Here is a 15612-nt window from a genome sequence, read left to right on the forward strand (position 1 = left end):
AAGAGATGACTTTAAAACTTTGAACCGTCCTATAGCTGTGGTAGAATAATACATGTAAGTCGCCGTTCCGAGATCATAGACAACTCGCCGTGGTGAGATACATGTAGTAATTGGCCAATTCAAGATAGATAACTCGCTATGAAGAAAAAGTAAGTCGCTACTGCGAGGTACATTGTACATTGTAGGACACTCGCAATAGGGAATTTTTTTTCTGCATGTGCATAATGCACTCCCGTATTCCCATAATTTCGTCGACCTTTCAGAACTGTGCTTTTTTATCCTGTACTTGTATTGTACTGTGTTAAAGCCTACGATAAACATATGAACTGTACATCCTGTCTTTGCTTAACAACACGAGCTTACTGGGTATATTTTAGACCTTAAAAAAATTGCAATTTATATAATAAAATATAATAAAATATAATAAATATAATTTCTCAGCTTACAGGCTTAAAACAAGTTTTCTAATCGATTTGTACAAAAAGGTAAAACATATGGGTAATATTAATAAAACAGGGATGGAAATAGTTGACACAACAACTATGTAATAATAAAAGGTGTATCTTAAACGAACTGTCACAACAGTTTGTTGTATTACATACAAAAAGCCCCGGAGTGAATGAAGTCAATAAGTCGTGTGACGTGACAATTTGGTACAACTGGGGGATTCCCGGGACTATATTTTAATACATTTTATATCCCCACTTAAACGTTAGGCAAACGAAACATACACTTTGTTTTCCTTTGAACATTTGCATTTTATGTACGTGTATTGCACACGTATGCGCTCAATTTTCGTTTCAGATTTTTCTCGAAACCCAGGAGGCAAATTCCATGAGCAGATTCAAGAAAAGACATGCTGGACGTACCTACTAACTGAATTGCTACATGTAATTTGCTGAATGTATAATTTTTTCACATTGAATCTTGATTTCGTACAAATTCTTATCATGCTTCTATTGGCCTTATACATATACATGTATATATATACACCTAGATGACCTGTCCCGTACTACCATACATCGATGACCTGTCCCGTACTACCATACATCGTGTACTATAAGTTACAGCCATATATTAATCCTAAGAGGAGGAATGGTCCGGCCAGCGAAAGCTATATTTTTTATATAGCCAAGCTGGCCGAGTGGTCTAGGACACTGGAATTTGTACAGGCGATGTTGCCATAGATATAAGAGCGGTACAAGTTCAAGTTCCGCGGAGGGAACACCAAAAATTTTACCTTGTAAATTTGACAGTTCTAACATCGTTGGGAACTTTTTCAGAGCCTTCTATGATTACATGTACTCTATCTTCCCTTTATCAATTTGATACTATGGAGTACACTCTTACATTTTTCCTGTTTTTGACGTTGCTCATAACTGAATAGGTAACCAGGAGGCAGTATTATGCAGTTGAAGACTAAAGCTTTGCATTAGTTGACACCCTTTATTTGTATAGTAGAAAGCTACGTTGTAGGATAAATTCATTTTATGGTACAGTATTCAAACTCAGACCTTCTTCATTTCGCTAAAGTTGCTAAGTTGTGGTCTTAACAATTTGAATGTTAAAAACAAAACAAAACAAAACAAAACAAAAACAAAACAAAATAAGAGAAAAAAAAACAAACATTGATTCATTCATTAAAAAAAAGAATAATAATAATAATAAATAATAAATAAATTACACGATATTGCACTTAGACAAAACACATGTACATGTACATGTATATCATCACTCATGTTATAGGGAATAAATGGTAAAATTGTTTGACTCCAGATTTGTATTCACAATTTTGGTCAAGCTTTAGGACATTCAGTGTAAATATAATTCACATTTGATCCTGGTTTGTCATGTATGCAATAAATGGTTGTTTCCTAATGCAACCCTTACATGGCAGACCCACAAAGAACCAATTAATATTTGTTGTTAAGGTGATAATCGTAAGTTAGTCATACAATCTAAAAAAAGGCAAGAATCAATAACAAATGTACGTCTATCCATATTTTAACAAATGAATACGCCAGATTCTTTAGTTGATCATTACACCATGTTACAATTTGAAACATTCCTAGAATTAATTACACTACAGCAAACAGGATGTACAGTTTGTGGTGTATAGGTAAAACATGTATGACGAATATGTAAACAAAATAGTTTTACAAAGCTATATAAAGAATGACAATAAACAGATAGTTATATCGTTACAGCTCTAGTATAAAGATGTTATTGGTATTGTGTATCTCAGTGGTAATTACATATATACAGGTAAACAATTTCGTTGTCGTTGTTGTTTTGTTTTTGTTTTGTTTTTTGTTTTTGTTTTGTTTTGTTTTGTTTTTTTTTTTTTTGTCTACAAAACTTCAATACAATTCAATACTGCCACAGAAATCCTTCTGGTCAGATAAATAAAAAAAAGAAAAGGGGAGGGGGGAGGGAGTGGGAAACACATTGAATCTTTTGATACATTCATGTACCTGTACATGCATATCATTGCAGTCGTGAAAAAAATACGCGTGTAAACTAAATTGTAAGTCTGACATTGCACACTTTTAGCTTTTTGTAACATGTTATCGGAGAGCTTAATTCATCTGACAATACTATACCTTCCGCTACTAATTATCGGACCTAAGACTGGTCGGTGACAGTCCAAGTGGCAAAGAGACACTACTTGTCCTGGGATTTACCAAAAAATTTATCCGTCCTCCATTTTTTGTCATTAAGTCATCGGTAACCAACGATATAATACGTGCATGTAGATGTAATTATTTCTTTTTCAGGCCCGATCCCCACCTATCGGTAAGTTAGTTATTACGTAGTACATTTTTTTTTGGAGAATTTGGAACATTTTATGCGAAATTGCTAAGAAATGAGGAAAAAATAAACTGGACCCCCACATCCATTTTCAGAAACTCTGGATCCGCCCAGATACTTAAGTTGTGCATGCTTTAATTTGAGCTGATATACGTATAAAAAACGCAGAAAACTTGTCATATGAAATGCTTGCTTGCAGTAAACGAGAGAAAAAAAAAACTAATTATTTCGGAAGAATGAGTAATCAAGGGAACCAAGGTTAATATAATCTCTCCATTTCTCTGTTTGGTCAGTGTCATACACCTTGATTCGTTTCAGAATATAATCTACAAATCAATGCAAACTTAACGCTTTTATCCCATTTACAGATGTATGCATGCTTCCTAAGGAAACTGGGCACTGTAAGGCATCAATGCCGCGATATTTTTACAATCGTAAAACAAATCGATGTGAAATATTTACTTACGGGGGCTGTGGAGGGAATGATAATAATTTTAAGTCACAGAGAGCTTGCAAGAAAAGATGTGAACACTTTAAACAAGGTGATTATAAAACAGCAAATATTAAAGAAAGGTGCTACGTGTTACAATATTTAGATACATTAATAAATATTTTATCACTTAAGTGAAAGTATTTATACGAATCAGGTAAACTTAGAAAATTCTGAAATACATGGATAACAAAACCTCACCAATCTGACTGTATAATTCCACCTTATGAAGATTTCTCTATCGGAAAAGACCGATATTTGATATCTGCACCACTAGATTTGCTCAAAATTTTTCAATAGAATGTTAGAAAAAATAAGATTTGACGAAATTGTCTGCCCTTGAAATGTCCATTTTCAGTGCATTTCAATGAAATTACATTTCAATCTACCAAAATGATATGAATAATCTTGCTTATTTTACTTGAATCTGATGGTGCAAATAATCAAGTTAAACTTTCAAATTCGTGTTTCATTTTCATACCATGTTTTTCCACTGCTTGATTCTTACATATACTGACACTTAAAAGACATATACAATGTACTAGTATTTCTAACAGGTCCGTAACTAGAACATTTCATGGTGTACGGCAAAGGGGGTGGTGCATAATTTTACAAAAGTTCCCGATTTTAATAGTGCTCCATAAATTTTAAGCTCGTTTTTTTTAACTTTTTTTCTGCTTCCAACCGGTAGTTGTTGTACAAACTTGAAGATTTAATAATGTTAAAGCTTTATAATTAAAAAAGGGGGTCATTGTAAAACCCCAAACCTCCTGTCTGTGGGTATGTCGTTTATATGCCCAATGTAGTCTACCGTACGTTTTTAATCTGGATATGTACATTGGTAAATTCATAAATGTTACCATGACAGTTTATAGACGGTTGCTTCTAGAAAGTCTTTTGTGTCAGAGCCCGGGTAAACACGTAACGATTTATAAATTTCTTTTTAGATCGAATAAATAAATTTATGCTTTGCAGTGGAAACTATATTTAAAAGTTGTTGGTAGTAATGTTCAGCAATAGTTTTCTTTGGCCATTGACCTACAGTAAAAAAAAAAACCGACAGATTCATTACAAATATGTGTAAGCGTTAAACTTTGTAAGAATCTTGCAATATTGTAAAAATCAGAAACATGCATGTCAAAACCCCACCGATATGACAATAACATATCACTCAAAAAAGCTTTCCTCTTTTTAAAAAAAGACCATTATTTGAATTCTCCATAATTGTATTTGCTCAGAAATGTTTCATTAGAATGTTACAAAATTGAGGTTTTGACAGAGTTATCTGCCCTTGAAATGTTCATTTTCAGTATACAATGAAATTTTATCTCAGTGGTCAAGTAGGATATTAATATGATGTTTTTTTATATGTTTCACCTACTGCCTGATTCTTACAGGGGCTTACACTTAAACATTAAAACAGCGATATAAAATATTTCAATCCAACAAGATCACCACCCTTGTGTGTATAATACATTCATTTGAAACTTAATTTACTTCCAGAGCCTTTATGTGGACCTGTGTGCATGATATACTGTCCCTATGGTAATGTCATGAACAGTCGCGGATGTCCTACGTGTAGATGCAACCCAGAACGTAAGTACAATGTGTTCACATGTAACTTTAAATGCAGATCCAGTTGTGGGGGTGGAGTGCAGGGATTGTCACCCCTCCCTTTTATAGAAAAAAGGTTGTTATTTGCATGCGTGAAATTGACAAAAACATTGACAAACTAATGTCCTAGCATCTCTTTTTTGAGGAACCCCAGCTGGCACCCTCCTTTTCAAAGTGTCTGGATCCTCCCCGTGGTAGGTTTTGCAACCGTAAGTCCGTAACCCTTAATTTTAAAGTTTTCGTCAATCACCCGCACAAGCATTATGTCAGCAGAGCTGTCATACATTTAGTAATATCCAATTTGAATTAATATGCAAAGTCTAACATCCGGGATACCTAGCCAGGGAACTCAGTCGAAATATATCATACTAGCAACATAACTGCTGTTTCATTTCTCGAAAAACGAATTAAAAAAAAATAAAAAACAAAAACAAAAACAAAAACAAAGAATTTATCGCTTTTTGAGAAGCGAATTAAAACAATATAATATCTAAAAAAAAACACACAATCGTCATCTATTCATCTATTTTTGACAAAACAAACTAAGAAGGCAAAAAGGTGTATATAATATAGATATATTTTTACATTTACATCTTAATAGCGTTTCCTTGTCCGATGCCTAGATGCCTGAGACCCTGTCATCATGGATATAGAACTGATGGAAAAGGTTGTCAGACATGTAGCTGTCTACCTGGTCGTAAGTATTCTGTTTAATGGTTAAGACAAACACAAAATTCTGTCAACTTAAGATCTGTTTTCTTCAAACTAATTCATTTATAGTGTTATTGAAGTTTCTTGATTGTAAAAGAGCTGGATATGAAAGCAAGATTACCTTAAAATCTGTCGTAGAATATCTATATAATTTTGATATTTTTGGTTTTAAACTTCCTGTTAGTAATAACTTCATACATATTTTTACAAATAAATCTTTCCATTACTGTTTTTTTTTAGCTTTTCCTCCTCCACGTCCAATTGGAAAATGTCCGAAGGGTACCGAATCAAATATTGAATGTCCAATGAAATTACAGCATGGATGTAAATCAGACAATGATTGTATCGGAAGTAAAAAATGCTGTACTTACGGTTGTACCCGGAAGTGCGTTCGACCAAGATACAACCATCCGATCTACCCAATGGCATATGACAAATATTTATAATTGTTTAAAATATTATTTGCAACTGTCGCTTGTTTGTTTATTATTTAACTGAAGATAGTTATCGTTGAAATCCAGTTAATTTTGAATATGAAAAAATAATAAATGAATTAAGGCAGTTATATGTTATGCTTAATCAACCACCTGTAAGTTGAGACATTTACTGTATATTAAGACACCAGGTTTGTTTTCCATTAACTGGTACGAAGCAACTTTCTCTAATTCTATTTTCTGTTCGTCTGGTTCGCCATTACCAATAATCGCCACGCCACAGGATTCGTACCAATAATGGAAGACGAATTTTGTTTTAAGTTGAATAAACCGTATAACGGAAAGCACCGTTAAAAGATTAACTACCACTCTGTTTAAAAAATCAACACATTCATCTCCCACTTAAAACCAAATCAAGAACGATAACTGCTGCAATGGGCTAATGTCATACACCCATTTAGGAATAAAAAATGTGATTTTTGACAGAGTAATCAAGGGAACCAAGGTTATAGCGGTAATCAAAAGAATGTAATCCCGGGACAAAGACCAGACATGGAAAACAGATATACACAACAAAGAACATAAAGTAATTAAAATCATACATACAAAGTAACAAAAGAAAATGAGCAACTCGGACTGCACTAAAAACTGGGAGCATGGACCAGGTACACCGGTAGGGTAAGGGTCCTCTGCTTTCCTAGAAACACACACCGAGTTGCTCATAAAAAGTCAAGTCCGGGGTAGACATACGAGGAAAGGAAAACTAAGACCCGTTGAATAAATCAGTTGTCATGGTGCAGATGGATAAACCATAGCGATCCACGAGTTCATGATGACGACCATAAAACTTCTGTAGTGATGACTTCAATCTTCTAGCAACATGCATGAATAATCCCCTATCTGATTTGCATAAAGAGATGGAGTGTGGGAATTACAAATTTAGAATGCACAAGACAGACCTTTACCTGCGAGGTCTTTATTGTGCATTCTAAAAAAGGTCTGTCATAACACCGCCATGATCCAGAAGTGTAATGACATCCAGTTCATGCCCAGATATAACTGGAGTAAAATAAATCGAAGGACCGGACAAACAATCCGGCTTTTAACAGATGTTTGTTTTTTATTATTTGTAACAGCAAAGTCTATTTTAAGTAGTTTTATTGTAAATGTGTATCACTTCATATTCTGTTTCTTACTGTTTACATTTATTTCCCTCTCAAGTGAATTTTGTAAACCCCATACCAACAGTAATTTTTTGTAAGTTTGTTGATCCCCCTATTAGCGAAAAATTGCATTATCAGTAAAAGTTTCGGAAAGACACAAACGATCCAGTTTTTCCGGACATTTTGAAGTTGTATTCCCCTGTTTGGAGATTCAAATACATTTTTATTTCAGTAATCGCCTCTCCCGTTAATCTAGAATTTTGGTGTCGCTAAAACAAACAAACAAACAAACAAAAAACGACATCGAAAATTTTCGGGTGCATTATTTGTGTAGTGTTTGGTTTGAGAAAAGGAATAATACACACATTGATGGTCTAGAAAAAATACTACAAGATGTCACTTTCCAGTCTACAATAAAAGGAATGGTCCTTACATTCAATTAAAAGATCAACAAAATTGTAGCCACCAGACAAGTCATACAAGGAAGATACGAAGACAATGAATTGTACTGTTAAGAACTTTATTTGTTAAATTAAGAATATAATTCAGTTCAACATATATCCAGTGAAGAAACTCCAGTCACCGTGCATTCTTTCATGACCAAAAGATGGATGATGTCGAATGGAAACTGTCTCATGTTGATTAAGAAAGACGGTAGCTACCATTGACCCGGCATCGGCATAACTGTCTTCGGCATGACCCTGTGCTATTACTTCCTTATTAGTTTTCACCATCTGAAGGCGGAGATATGGGGTCGACTCTTTTAAGAACGTACAAGCAAAGAAATAGAGTCCGTTACTGGGTGCTTTAAAATAGCCATTTTTTGGGTTATATGCTCCTCCGGTATTGCTGATTACACTGCCGAAAATAACATTCATTACACCACTCAGTGTTACAGATGATTGCAAGCTTGCGTGAAATGCGATTTGTTTCTTATTAACAACGATGCCTTCATTATCTATAAAGAAGAAGAAGAAGAGAAAATAAAAAAAAAAAAAAAAAAAAAAAAAAACACACACTTAAACTCTTGTAATAAGGTACATGTACATCGTATCATAATCACTCCATAGTTTTCTCTTTAAATTTCAATTAATTAACAAAACGTATTTTATCAGTTTGTCGAAAACAATTTTGTCCGATTTAAAATTTACGTTGACCTTGGTTTTACTAAGATAAAATGTGTGTGCATGTGTGTGTGTGTGTGTGTGTGTGTTCATAAACATTTAAACCTTTGATTTAAGCTTAATGATCTTGCTGTTAGATTTCCCAATTTCCCAAGATCACAAGGGATCAAAAACTAAATATTAATACAAGTTCGCAAAAAAAACATGTACACGGCGTTGACAAAGGTTGGACTTATGCTTTTTTGTAGATAACCTGAAATAGACTAATACATTCTAAGGTTTCTCTGACAGCAACCTTTTTTTTTTATCAAACTTCGGAATTAGAATTTTGTAATTTCTTTTTGAAATTGTTGACATGAAAAGTAACCACTTCAAAATCACAATTTCACGTATAATTGCAGAATGGAAAATTCCTTGTAAATTTGATCCTTGCCCTACAATTTTGCAGCAAATATTAAGCAATAAAGTTGAAGACAGCAAAGACGAAAAAAAAAAAAAAAAAAAAAAAAAAAAAATCCAGGGTCAAAGAGAAGACATGGATAATATGAACTATACCTTTCATGACAGAATTCCGTACTTTTTCCTGTAAATACTTCTGAATTTTCTGAAATCTGGTATCCATTTTTTTTATTTTGGTCTGCAGGGCTTTAAATTTATTTTGCCAACGGAGATTGCATCCTAGCTGGTATACAGTAGCCTCTAAGGTGGTAAGACGGTTTTCTAGACTGTTTCGCGATAGAGGACCAGATGAGTGTACCTGAATGGTTACAGCAGCTGTTACTACTACCAGCAAGACGGTTGACGATAACATGATAATAACTAATTTTAGACCGAAGATTTAAAACACGCTAATGCTCTCTACAACAGAAAAAACACATCACCTTTTTTGAATACAGGCAGTACTGTTTATGCACGTCATTCTTTTATGAAAAAAAAACAGTAACAGCAGGATAAATTAATTGTCGATGTGCGTGATATCTTTTGGATTAAACCGAGTATTGCAAAACATATTCTAGGAAACCATGGAAACAAATACCACTCTGTAAATATTCTAGGAATCCATGGAAAAACATACCACTCTGTAAATATTCTAGGAATCCATGGAAACAAATACCACTCTGTGCATATTCCAGGTAACCATGGAGACAAATACCACTTTGTGTAAGAATCAGATAATATGTGGCGCATCATTTTTCTCAATTTGATCTTTATTGCCGCAAATATATTCCATACCTTTAGACAAAAACCCGAAAGACTAAAAATTTACCCTGAAACACCCGTGAAGAAATATTTATTGACTGTTTATATAGGGAAGTAGTGTTGGGGCATTTTCCGCCATTTTTCCATTTTCAATAGTACACATAAACTATATGCGACGTAACAATATTTGTAAAACATTACAAACATCTAGAGGTTTTGCGATATAAATAATACTTTAATACTTTGATAATACAAACTGTGTTGTTTTTCTGCATGCGTCCCACCTTGTACACATTTCGCCTGATTTTTTGACAGAGAAGTACTTAGGCACCTATCATTTTTACAGTGATGGGAATGCAGGGATTTTCAATGTTTTTAAATACATTTGTAGTTATTTGCTCGTTTTAAAATTATTTTATTTTCTTCGATAGCAAATGAATTGTATTTATTTTTTCAGAAATATGGCATATATTTTTTGTCAGTCAACTTTACCTTAAGAATAAATTGAAAATATAATATAGATATCAAGGAAGCATAATAAAGTAAAGATTCAGTACAATCAGATATTTTATTCTTGTTAAGACCTAAAAAAGGATAAATAAGAAGATTTACACCACCATCAGCTACTAAAAAAATGACTTAACAAATGGGGTGGGAATTTCAAAATCACGATTTTTCCACATTCGTTTCTTGTATTTAGGCACTATAATATACACATCTTTCAATTCTTGGTGATCAAAATGATGTTCTTCTCTAAAACTGATGTGGCTGTAGATTTATAATATATATCTATACATCAAATAATTAAATACTCCTAACCACTCCATATTTTTGGTGAAGGTTGCATGAAATTTACTCGGTCTAAACACGACATGGATTTGTCTGTTGCCAGGAGTTGGATGAAAAGCTGCTTTTTTTTCTTAACTATAACAGAGCGCGAGAAAGTTTGGAACACATAGAGACCGTAAAGCTTCCCCTCCGATAGCACGAGAAAGTCTGGAACTAGTGCATTGAAGCAGCCCAGATCACAATCAATTATGCATGGCCAATCCAGAGTGATCACCTTGTATAAATGTACATAGAACTTTAAGCACCCCAAAAAGATCAATTAGGCAAGAACCAATCTATGAGTATATTCATTATTGTACATTTTATCTAAATAAAATCCTTGCACACTTATATTGAAAATAAGGGGTGATAGGAGACCACCTTGGTGTATTCCTGTATGTACATTGAAGGATGGTGAAAGTGTTGCATTGTGGATGACTTTGCATTTGGTGTTTTTGTAGAGTCCTCGGACAATCTTTACTATTTGACGGGAATTCTAAAGTGTCATAGTACCTTCCAAACAGTATTTCTGTCAAATATGTCGAACTCCTTTTTCAAGTCAAACGAAGTTGATGTAGAGGGGTCATTCTATGGACCCCATGCAGGTCCAGGTGTCAAACGAATATGCCCGCAGCAGCATAAAGCTTGTAGTAAAAGTAGAGGGGTGATTGTCATTCTATGGACGCCAGGCAGGTCCAGGTGTCAAAAATAGGCCCACAGCAGCGCTACGCCTGCACTAAATAGTGCTCAGTCAGAACCCTGGCGGTAGACTAGAGCAACTGTGCTGTGTGCTTCAGGCAATGAAATGGGGTAAACATGGCATTTTACATGCTAGGTTTGACAGGCTGTAATACTGAAAGGCTGACTAAAAACCATAGTGGTTCCACGTTCCTCGCACTTTAAATTACCCGTCTGTAGTATTCTGTGGTAGAAACCATTGGGTTCCGCCAAAGAAAGTTAAATTTCCCGACTCTACACACCTGTCCCAATTCACAGTGGCAGCCAAAACATGTCGACTACGTTATCCTTGTGCCCTATCCTATTTTTCGTTTCATCATCATTCATGATTATTTTATCATCTATTTCATATTCATCGCCTATATATATAGCTGATATATTGCTGCTCGGGAGTTAAATCCCAATATCAATCAATCAATCAACCAATCAAGATTTTGTAGGTATTTTCAAGGCAGATCTCCATGACCTCAGCAGGGAATTTGGTACGGCCATGAGGCTTTTTCGGTCTTTATTCTCTATAGGGCTTTTATGATTTCATTGTGATTGGGCAAGTATTAAAATCAGTCTTCTCTAGGAGCTTGATCAGGAGTATCGTGTATATCTTCTTCATTTTAAACTGGAGAATCCAGGTTTGTTATCACATTGCCACCTTTGGATTTGTTGGTCTGCCAGTTCGCAATAAAAAAAAAATGTTTCCCCTCCCACTGCCCTTGATCTTGGAACTGACCAGGCAGGGTGTTTTAAAATTGAAACAGATAGAAACGGCTATCTATATCGTCAATTCATTTTAAAGACTCCAGACTAGAAAAATACATTTGTTGTACTTAGTATTTTTAGAATTCAATTATTTTTTTTTATTTGAAGAAAGATTTTTTATCATTTTCTGAAGAAAGACAGATTTTCCGCTGCCTGGTCTCTTCCCGTATATATATTTTTTTCTTTTTAACTTGACAATTTCTTTGGAACAAGACCGTTTCTGCATCACAGTGTTAAATGTATTTCTATTTTTTATCGGTGCTATTAGTGTTTTTGATACTCAACTTCAAGTTTAGCTTGACGATTTTCTACGTCATTCTTTATGATAGTAAAGTTAATTTTAAAGATTTGTCAAATCGATAAACAGTATTTATGGGCTCCAGAAAGTTTGGCTCGAAAGTGTTCACACTTGCATCTCTTACCATACCGATGCACCTGGTCCATGCTCCCAGTTTTTAGCGGATTCCGAGTTGTTCATTTGCTTTTTTTTACTTTGTATGTATGATTTTAGTTACTTTATGTTCTTTGTTGTGTATGTATGTTTTCAATGTCTGGTCTGGTCCCTGGATTACATTCTTTTAATTACCGCTGTAACCTTGGTTCCTTGATTAATCTTTTTTATCACAAACCGTGAGAATAACTTCATCAGTCAATGTGTACAATTATTATCAAATTTAGACATTGTCGATGAGAGACTTGATTCAGTGTGATGAAAAGTCTATGGATTGACCGATGCATTTTGAGTCACATTTTGGACATCTACATAAATATCTGTAAACATATAATTGTTACTGCTTAATTGTTATTGCACAAGAAAGCAATAAGACAATTTTATTGGCTGAATTTCTTCGTACTTTTAAAATGAGACCACTTTCATTAAATACAAACACTGCTCTAAACCTTTAACCTCATTTTAACATTTTCAGTCCATTGACTCATATTGAAGAAGTCACAAATGAAGTCTGTTGATATTGATATGACGAAAAAAAATAAATAGAACTGCAAACGTCCTAAAATCACAAACAAAAACTATGTAATAAAATATAACAACTTATTAAACAGGGTCTCTGGGTAAATATTTACAGTGCTAAAAGTAACCAGAAGGAGAGTAATATGGTCAAAGTTTCTTCCAGGCCAAAAAAGAAAAAAAATCGAGTTTTTAAAATGATCAAAAATATATTTCTTTTACAGATAAAAACTCACATTATAACGGACAAACACGACAATCATCATATTATAATAATAGTGTGTTTACACTACTTGTTTTTTCTAGGTTTACTTTGAAAAGGTTTAACAATTTTATTCAGGTAAATTCTACAACATAAAAGCAAAAAAAAAAAAAAAAATAAAAAAAAAAAAATACATGTAATAGCTAGAAATTATGACGATCAAATGAAATATATATACTTGTGAATTTCGAAATCTCATACCATATGTTTCCGCTATTATCATTCACAGTCAGTCGATAGTGAAATTTTAAATTTGTCACACGATTCTCTCATTAACAAAAATTGATCCATGATTCTACATAATACACTGTATGGAATTTACATATCGATACTACAACTTTTTTTAAATTTTCAAGGCATTAATTTAAAAATACATCAACAACAATTAATAGATTCGTGGTAATTTAAACATATCAGGTGAAAGAAATATAAATAAATCAATAAAAACCATGTATGTTTAATTGACAAAATGGTATAGGATGCAAACGATACTTACTTGAAGTACATGTATATAAGAATACTAGCATTTTGAGTCAGAAATGTGTACATCTTCGTAAGAGAATTTCAAGTCTATGTTCCACCGTCTATAAGTTTCATATATTTTAGTTTTAGGATTGTGAATAACCATGGCGTATATAGACATTACAATGATTGCAGTTTGCATCTTCTTGGTGATATTTCGTATTCATATGCTCATTATTCTTCAGTATACGAGCATTGTAGGTTATTTTTGATCGTGCTCTTGTTTGAACTTCATAGACCAAGAACTGTTCACCATTCTTTGTTTCGTAATTGGAAATTGTAAATAATTACTATTACTCTATAAGATTATGCTGCATCTACTGCACTGTCAGAAGGAGAAATCGGACGAAGGAAGAACTTGTGCAACGACTGCGAGCACTGGCATATTGTACAAGTTGATTGTACGTATCAGATTCTATTGCTATTGAGTACCATTATGGGGACTTAATCCTCTATAAATTACAGTTTGACAATGTATTATTTTCAAAGTCTTAGGTACAATGTAGCAAATTATATTCTACATGGCCATGCCATGGTGGACTACAAAACATAATATTAAGGCACAGCCCCCATTACTACACAAGATAGGTAATACTTAGAGAGCAAGGCTCTGTCTTATATGGGGGCCTGTGTTTTCAAGGCATATTGAAATTGATAGCTAGCTTTTCATATTCACTTGTCACTTTAATACTGTCCATGTCTTACCTTGCCTGGTGCTTGACCTGACAGTAGTAACAGCCTGCAAGTAGGTAGTCAGACTCATTATTCTGTTTCCCTACCAACCATTCATAATTCAACCTCTCATCCGGCACAGGCTAGGCAGAGAAGCAGTGCATGGCTACCAATTTTATATTCTGGTGTGTCTCAACAAGGAATCAAACCCATGAACTGCCACACTCGTGTGATCTTGAGGGATTGTTTGTTTAGATGTACAAATGTAGATCATAAAAAATATGTCACTGGCACCTTTGTACTCAACTGCATTTTTACATAATTTCTTCAATAATTTAGTATTTCAGAAAGCTACCCTGTGCTAAAAGGAGGTGATTTTAAATGGGAAATATCATATTCCAGGGAATATAACAGCTAGATTGGTTCAAGTTAGAATTATTTTATGAAATCCTTATATGTGTTATAATGGTTTACAGTGGCGGATTCAGGATTTTAGATTGGGAGGGGGTGCGCACAGATATTTTTTTTTAGGTTAAAGTTTTGAAAAATTCTTTTACATTGGGTGCAATGTAGATATCTTTTGTGATAAAATAAGCGAGAAATTAAAGTTTCAACCTATAACCGCCCAAATCTACACCTGACAACCCATGCTTTGCACGTTCTAGGGGGAATGCACACTCGCCACGCCTAAGCCGTAATCCGCGCCTGATTTAAAATTGCACAATAGTTCAAGATATGTTGATATCCCTTTGACTTATCTTATTTTCAGAACATAAGCCATAAATTTTTATCTTTTTCGGTTGTAATTATACAATATGATTATAATTAGCTGTTATGATAAGCTACACTGCATTATACTCTAATCTATAAAAATGTTAATATGGGTCTTCATTGTGTGGTGCAAGAATTCCCACAACAACGGTATGCCTTGGACAAATGCAAGTATACAGCAATCTGGGCATTATGCTACACCCTTCTTATGCATGCACATAAAAATTGACTCTTAGTGTTAACAATATATGTAGCTAGCAGTTAACCAAATTAAATCCCTTGAATTATTTATTATCAGTCAATAAATAAAGAAAACATTTAAATAAGAGTTAGCCTCCTTATTTAAGACATCATACAATGAAGTAGAAGTTGTATCTGACTGAATGTTTATTTAATGTACAAGTAGGAGTTTTAATAATAAAAATGTATATCAATGTGATGCAGTTAAGTGTACAAAACACAGAACAAATGGCCCGTATTGTACTGACAACCCTGAGCATTTGTGTCCAAGACCGCGTATCAATTCCAGATGTATTAAAACAGTATTTT

At 33.9% G+C, this 15612-nt stretch overlaps 2 protein-coding genes across 3 annotated transcripts; one reads left to right on the forward strand and one right to left on the reverse strand.

Annotated features, from left to right (window-relative positions):
* The first annotated feature begins 2125 nt into the window (after nucleotides 1-2125).
* LOC148597556 (uncharacterized) lies at nucleotides 2126-6188 on the forward strand. 2 transcript variants are annotated; one of them, XM_088563400.1, is made up of 6 exons: nucleotides 2126-2265; nucleotides 2778-2796; nucleotides 3180-3353; nucleotides 4805-4897; nucleotides 5517-5612; nucleotides 5867-6188. In XM_088563400.1, the coding sequence occupies exons 1-6, from the start codon at nucleotides 2221-2223 to the stop codon at nucleotides 6070-6072; spliced, it is 633 nt and encodes a 210-aa protein (XP_088419526.1). In that variant the 5' UTR covers nucleotides 2126-2220; the 3' UTR covers nucleotides 6073-6188. The 2 variants fall into 2 exon arrangements, with proteins under 2 accessions (XP_088419526.1, XP_088419527.1); XM_088563401.1 differs by lacking the exon at nucleotides 3180-3353 and having other exon boundaries at nucleotides 2132-2265.
* Nucleotides 6189-7726: 1538 nt separating this feature from the next.
* Nucleotides 7727-9263, reverse strand: LOC148597557 (complement C1q tumor necrosis factor-related protein 3-like). The gene is made up of 2 exons (XM_088563382.1): nucleotides 8903-9263; nucleotides 7727-8181 (listed from the first exon to the last, which is right to left on the reverse strand). The coding sequence occupies exons 1-2, from the start codon at nucleotides 9156-9158 to the stop codon at nucleotides 7769-7771; spliced, it is 669 nt and encodes a 222-aa protein (XP_088419508.1). The 5' UTR covers nucleotides 9159-9263; the 3' UTR covers nucleotides 7727-7768.
* Nucleotides 9264-15612: the final 6349 nt, after the last annotated feature.

This window comes from Perna viridis, chromosome 15, assembly GCF_037379345.1.
Source record: "Perna viridis isolate PV_CMFRI_1.1 ecotype Kerala chromosome 15, ASM3737934v1, whole genome shotgun sequence".
In the NCBI taxonomy this organism is placed as follows: Eukaryota; Metazoa; Mollusca; class Bivalvia; order Mytilida; family Mytilidae; genus Perna; species Perna viridis.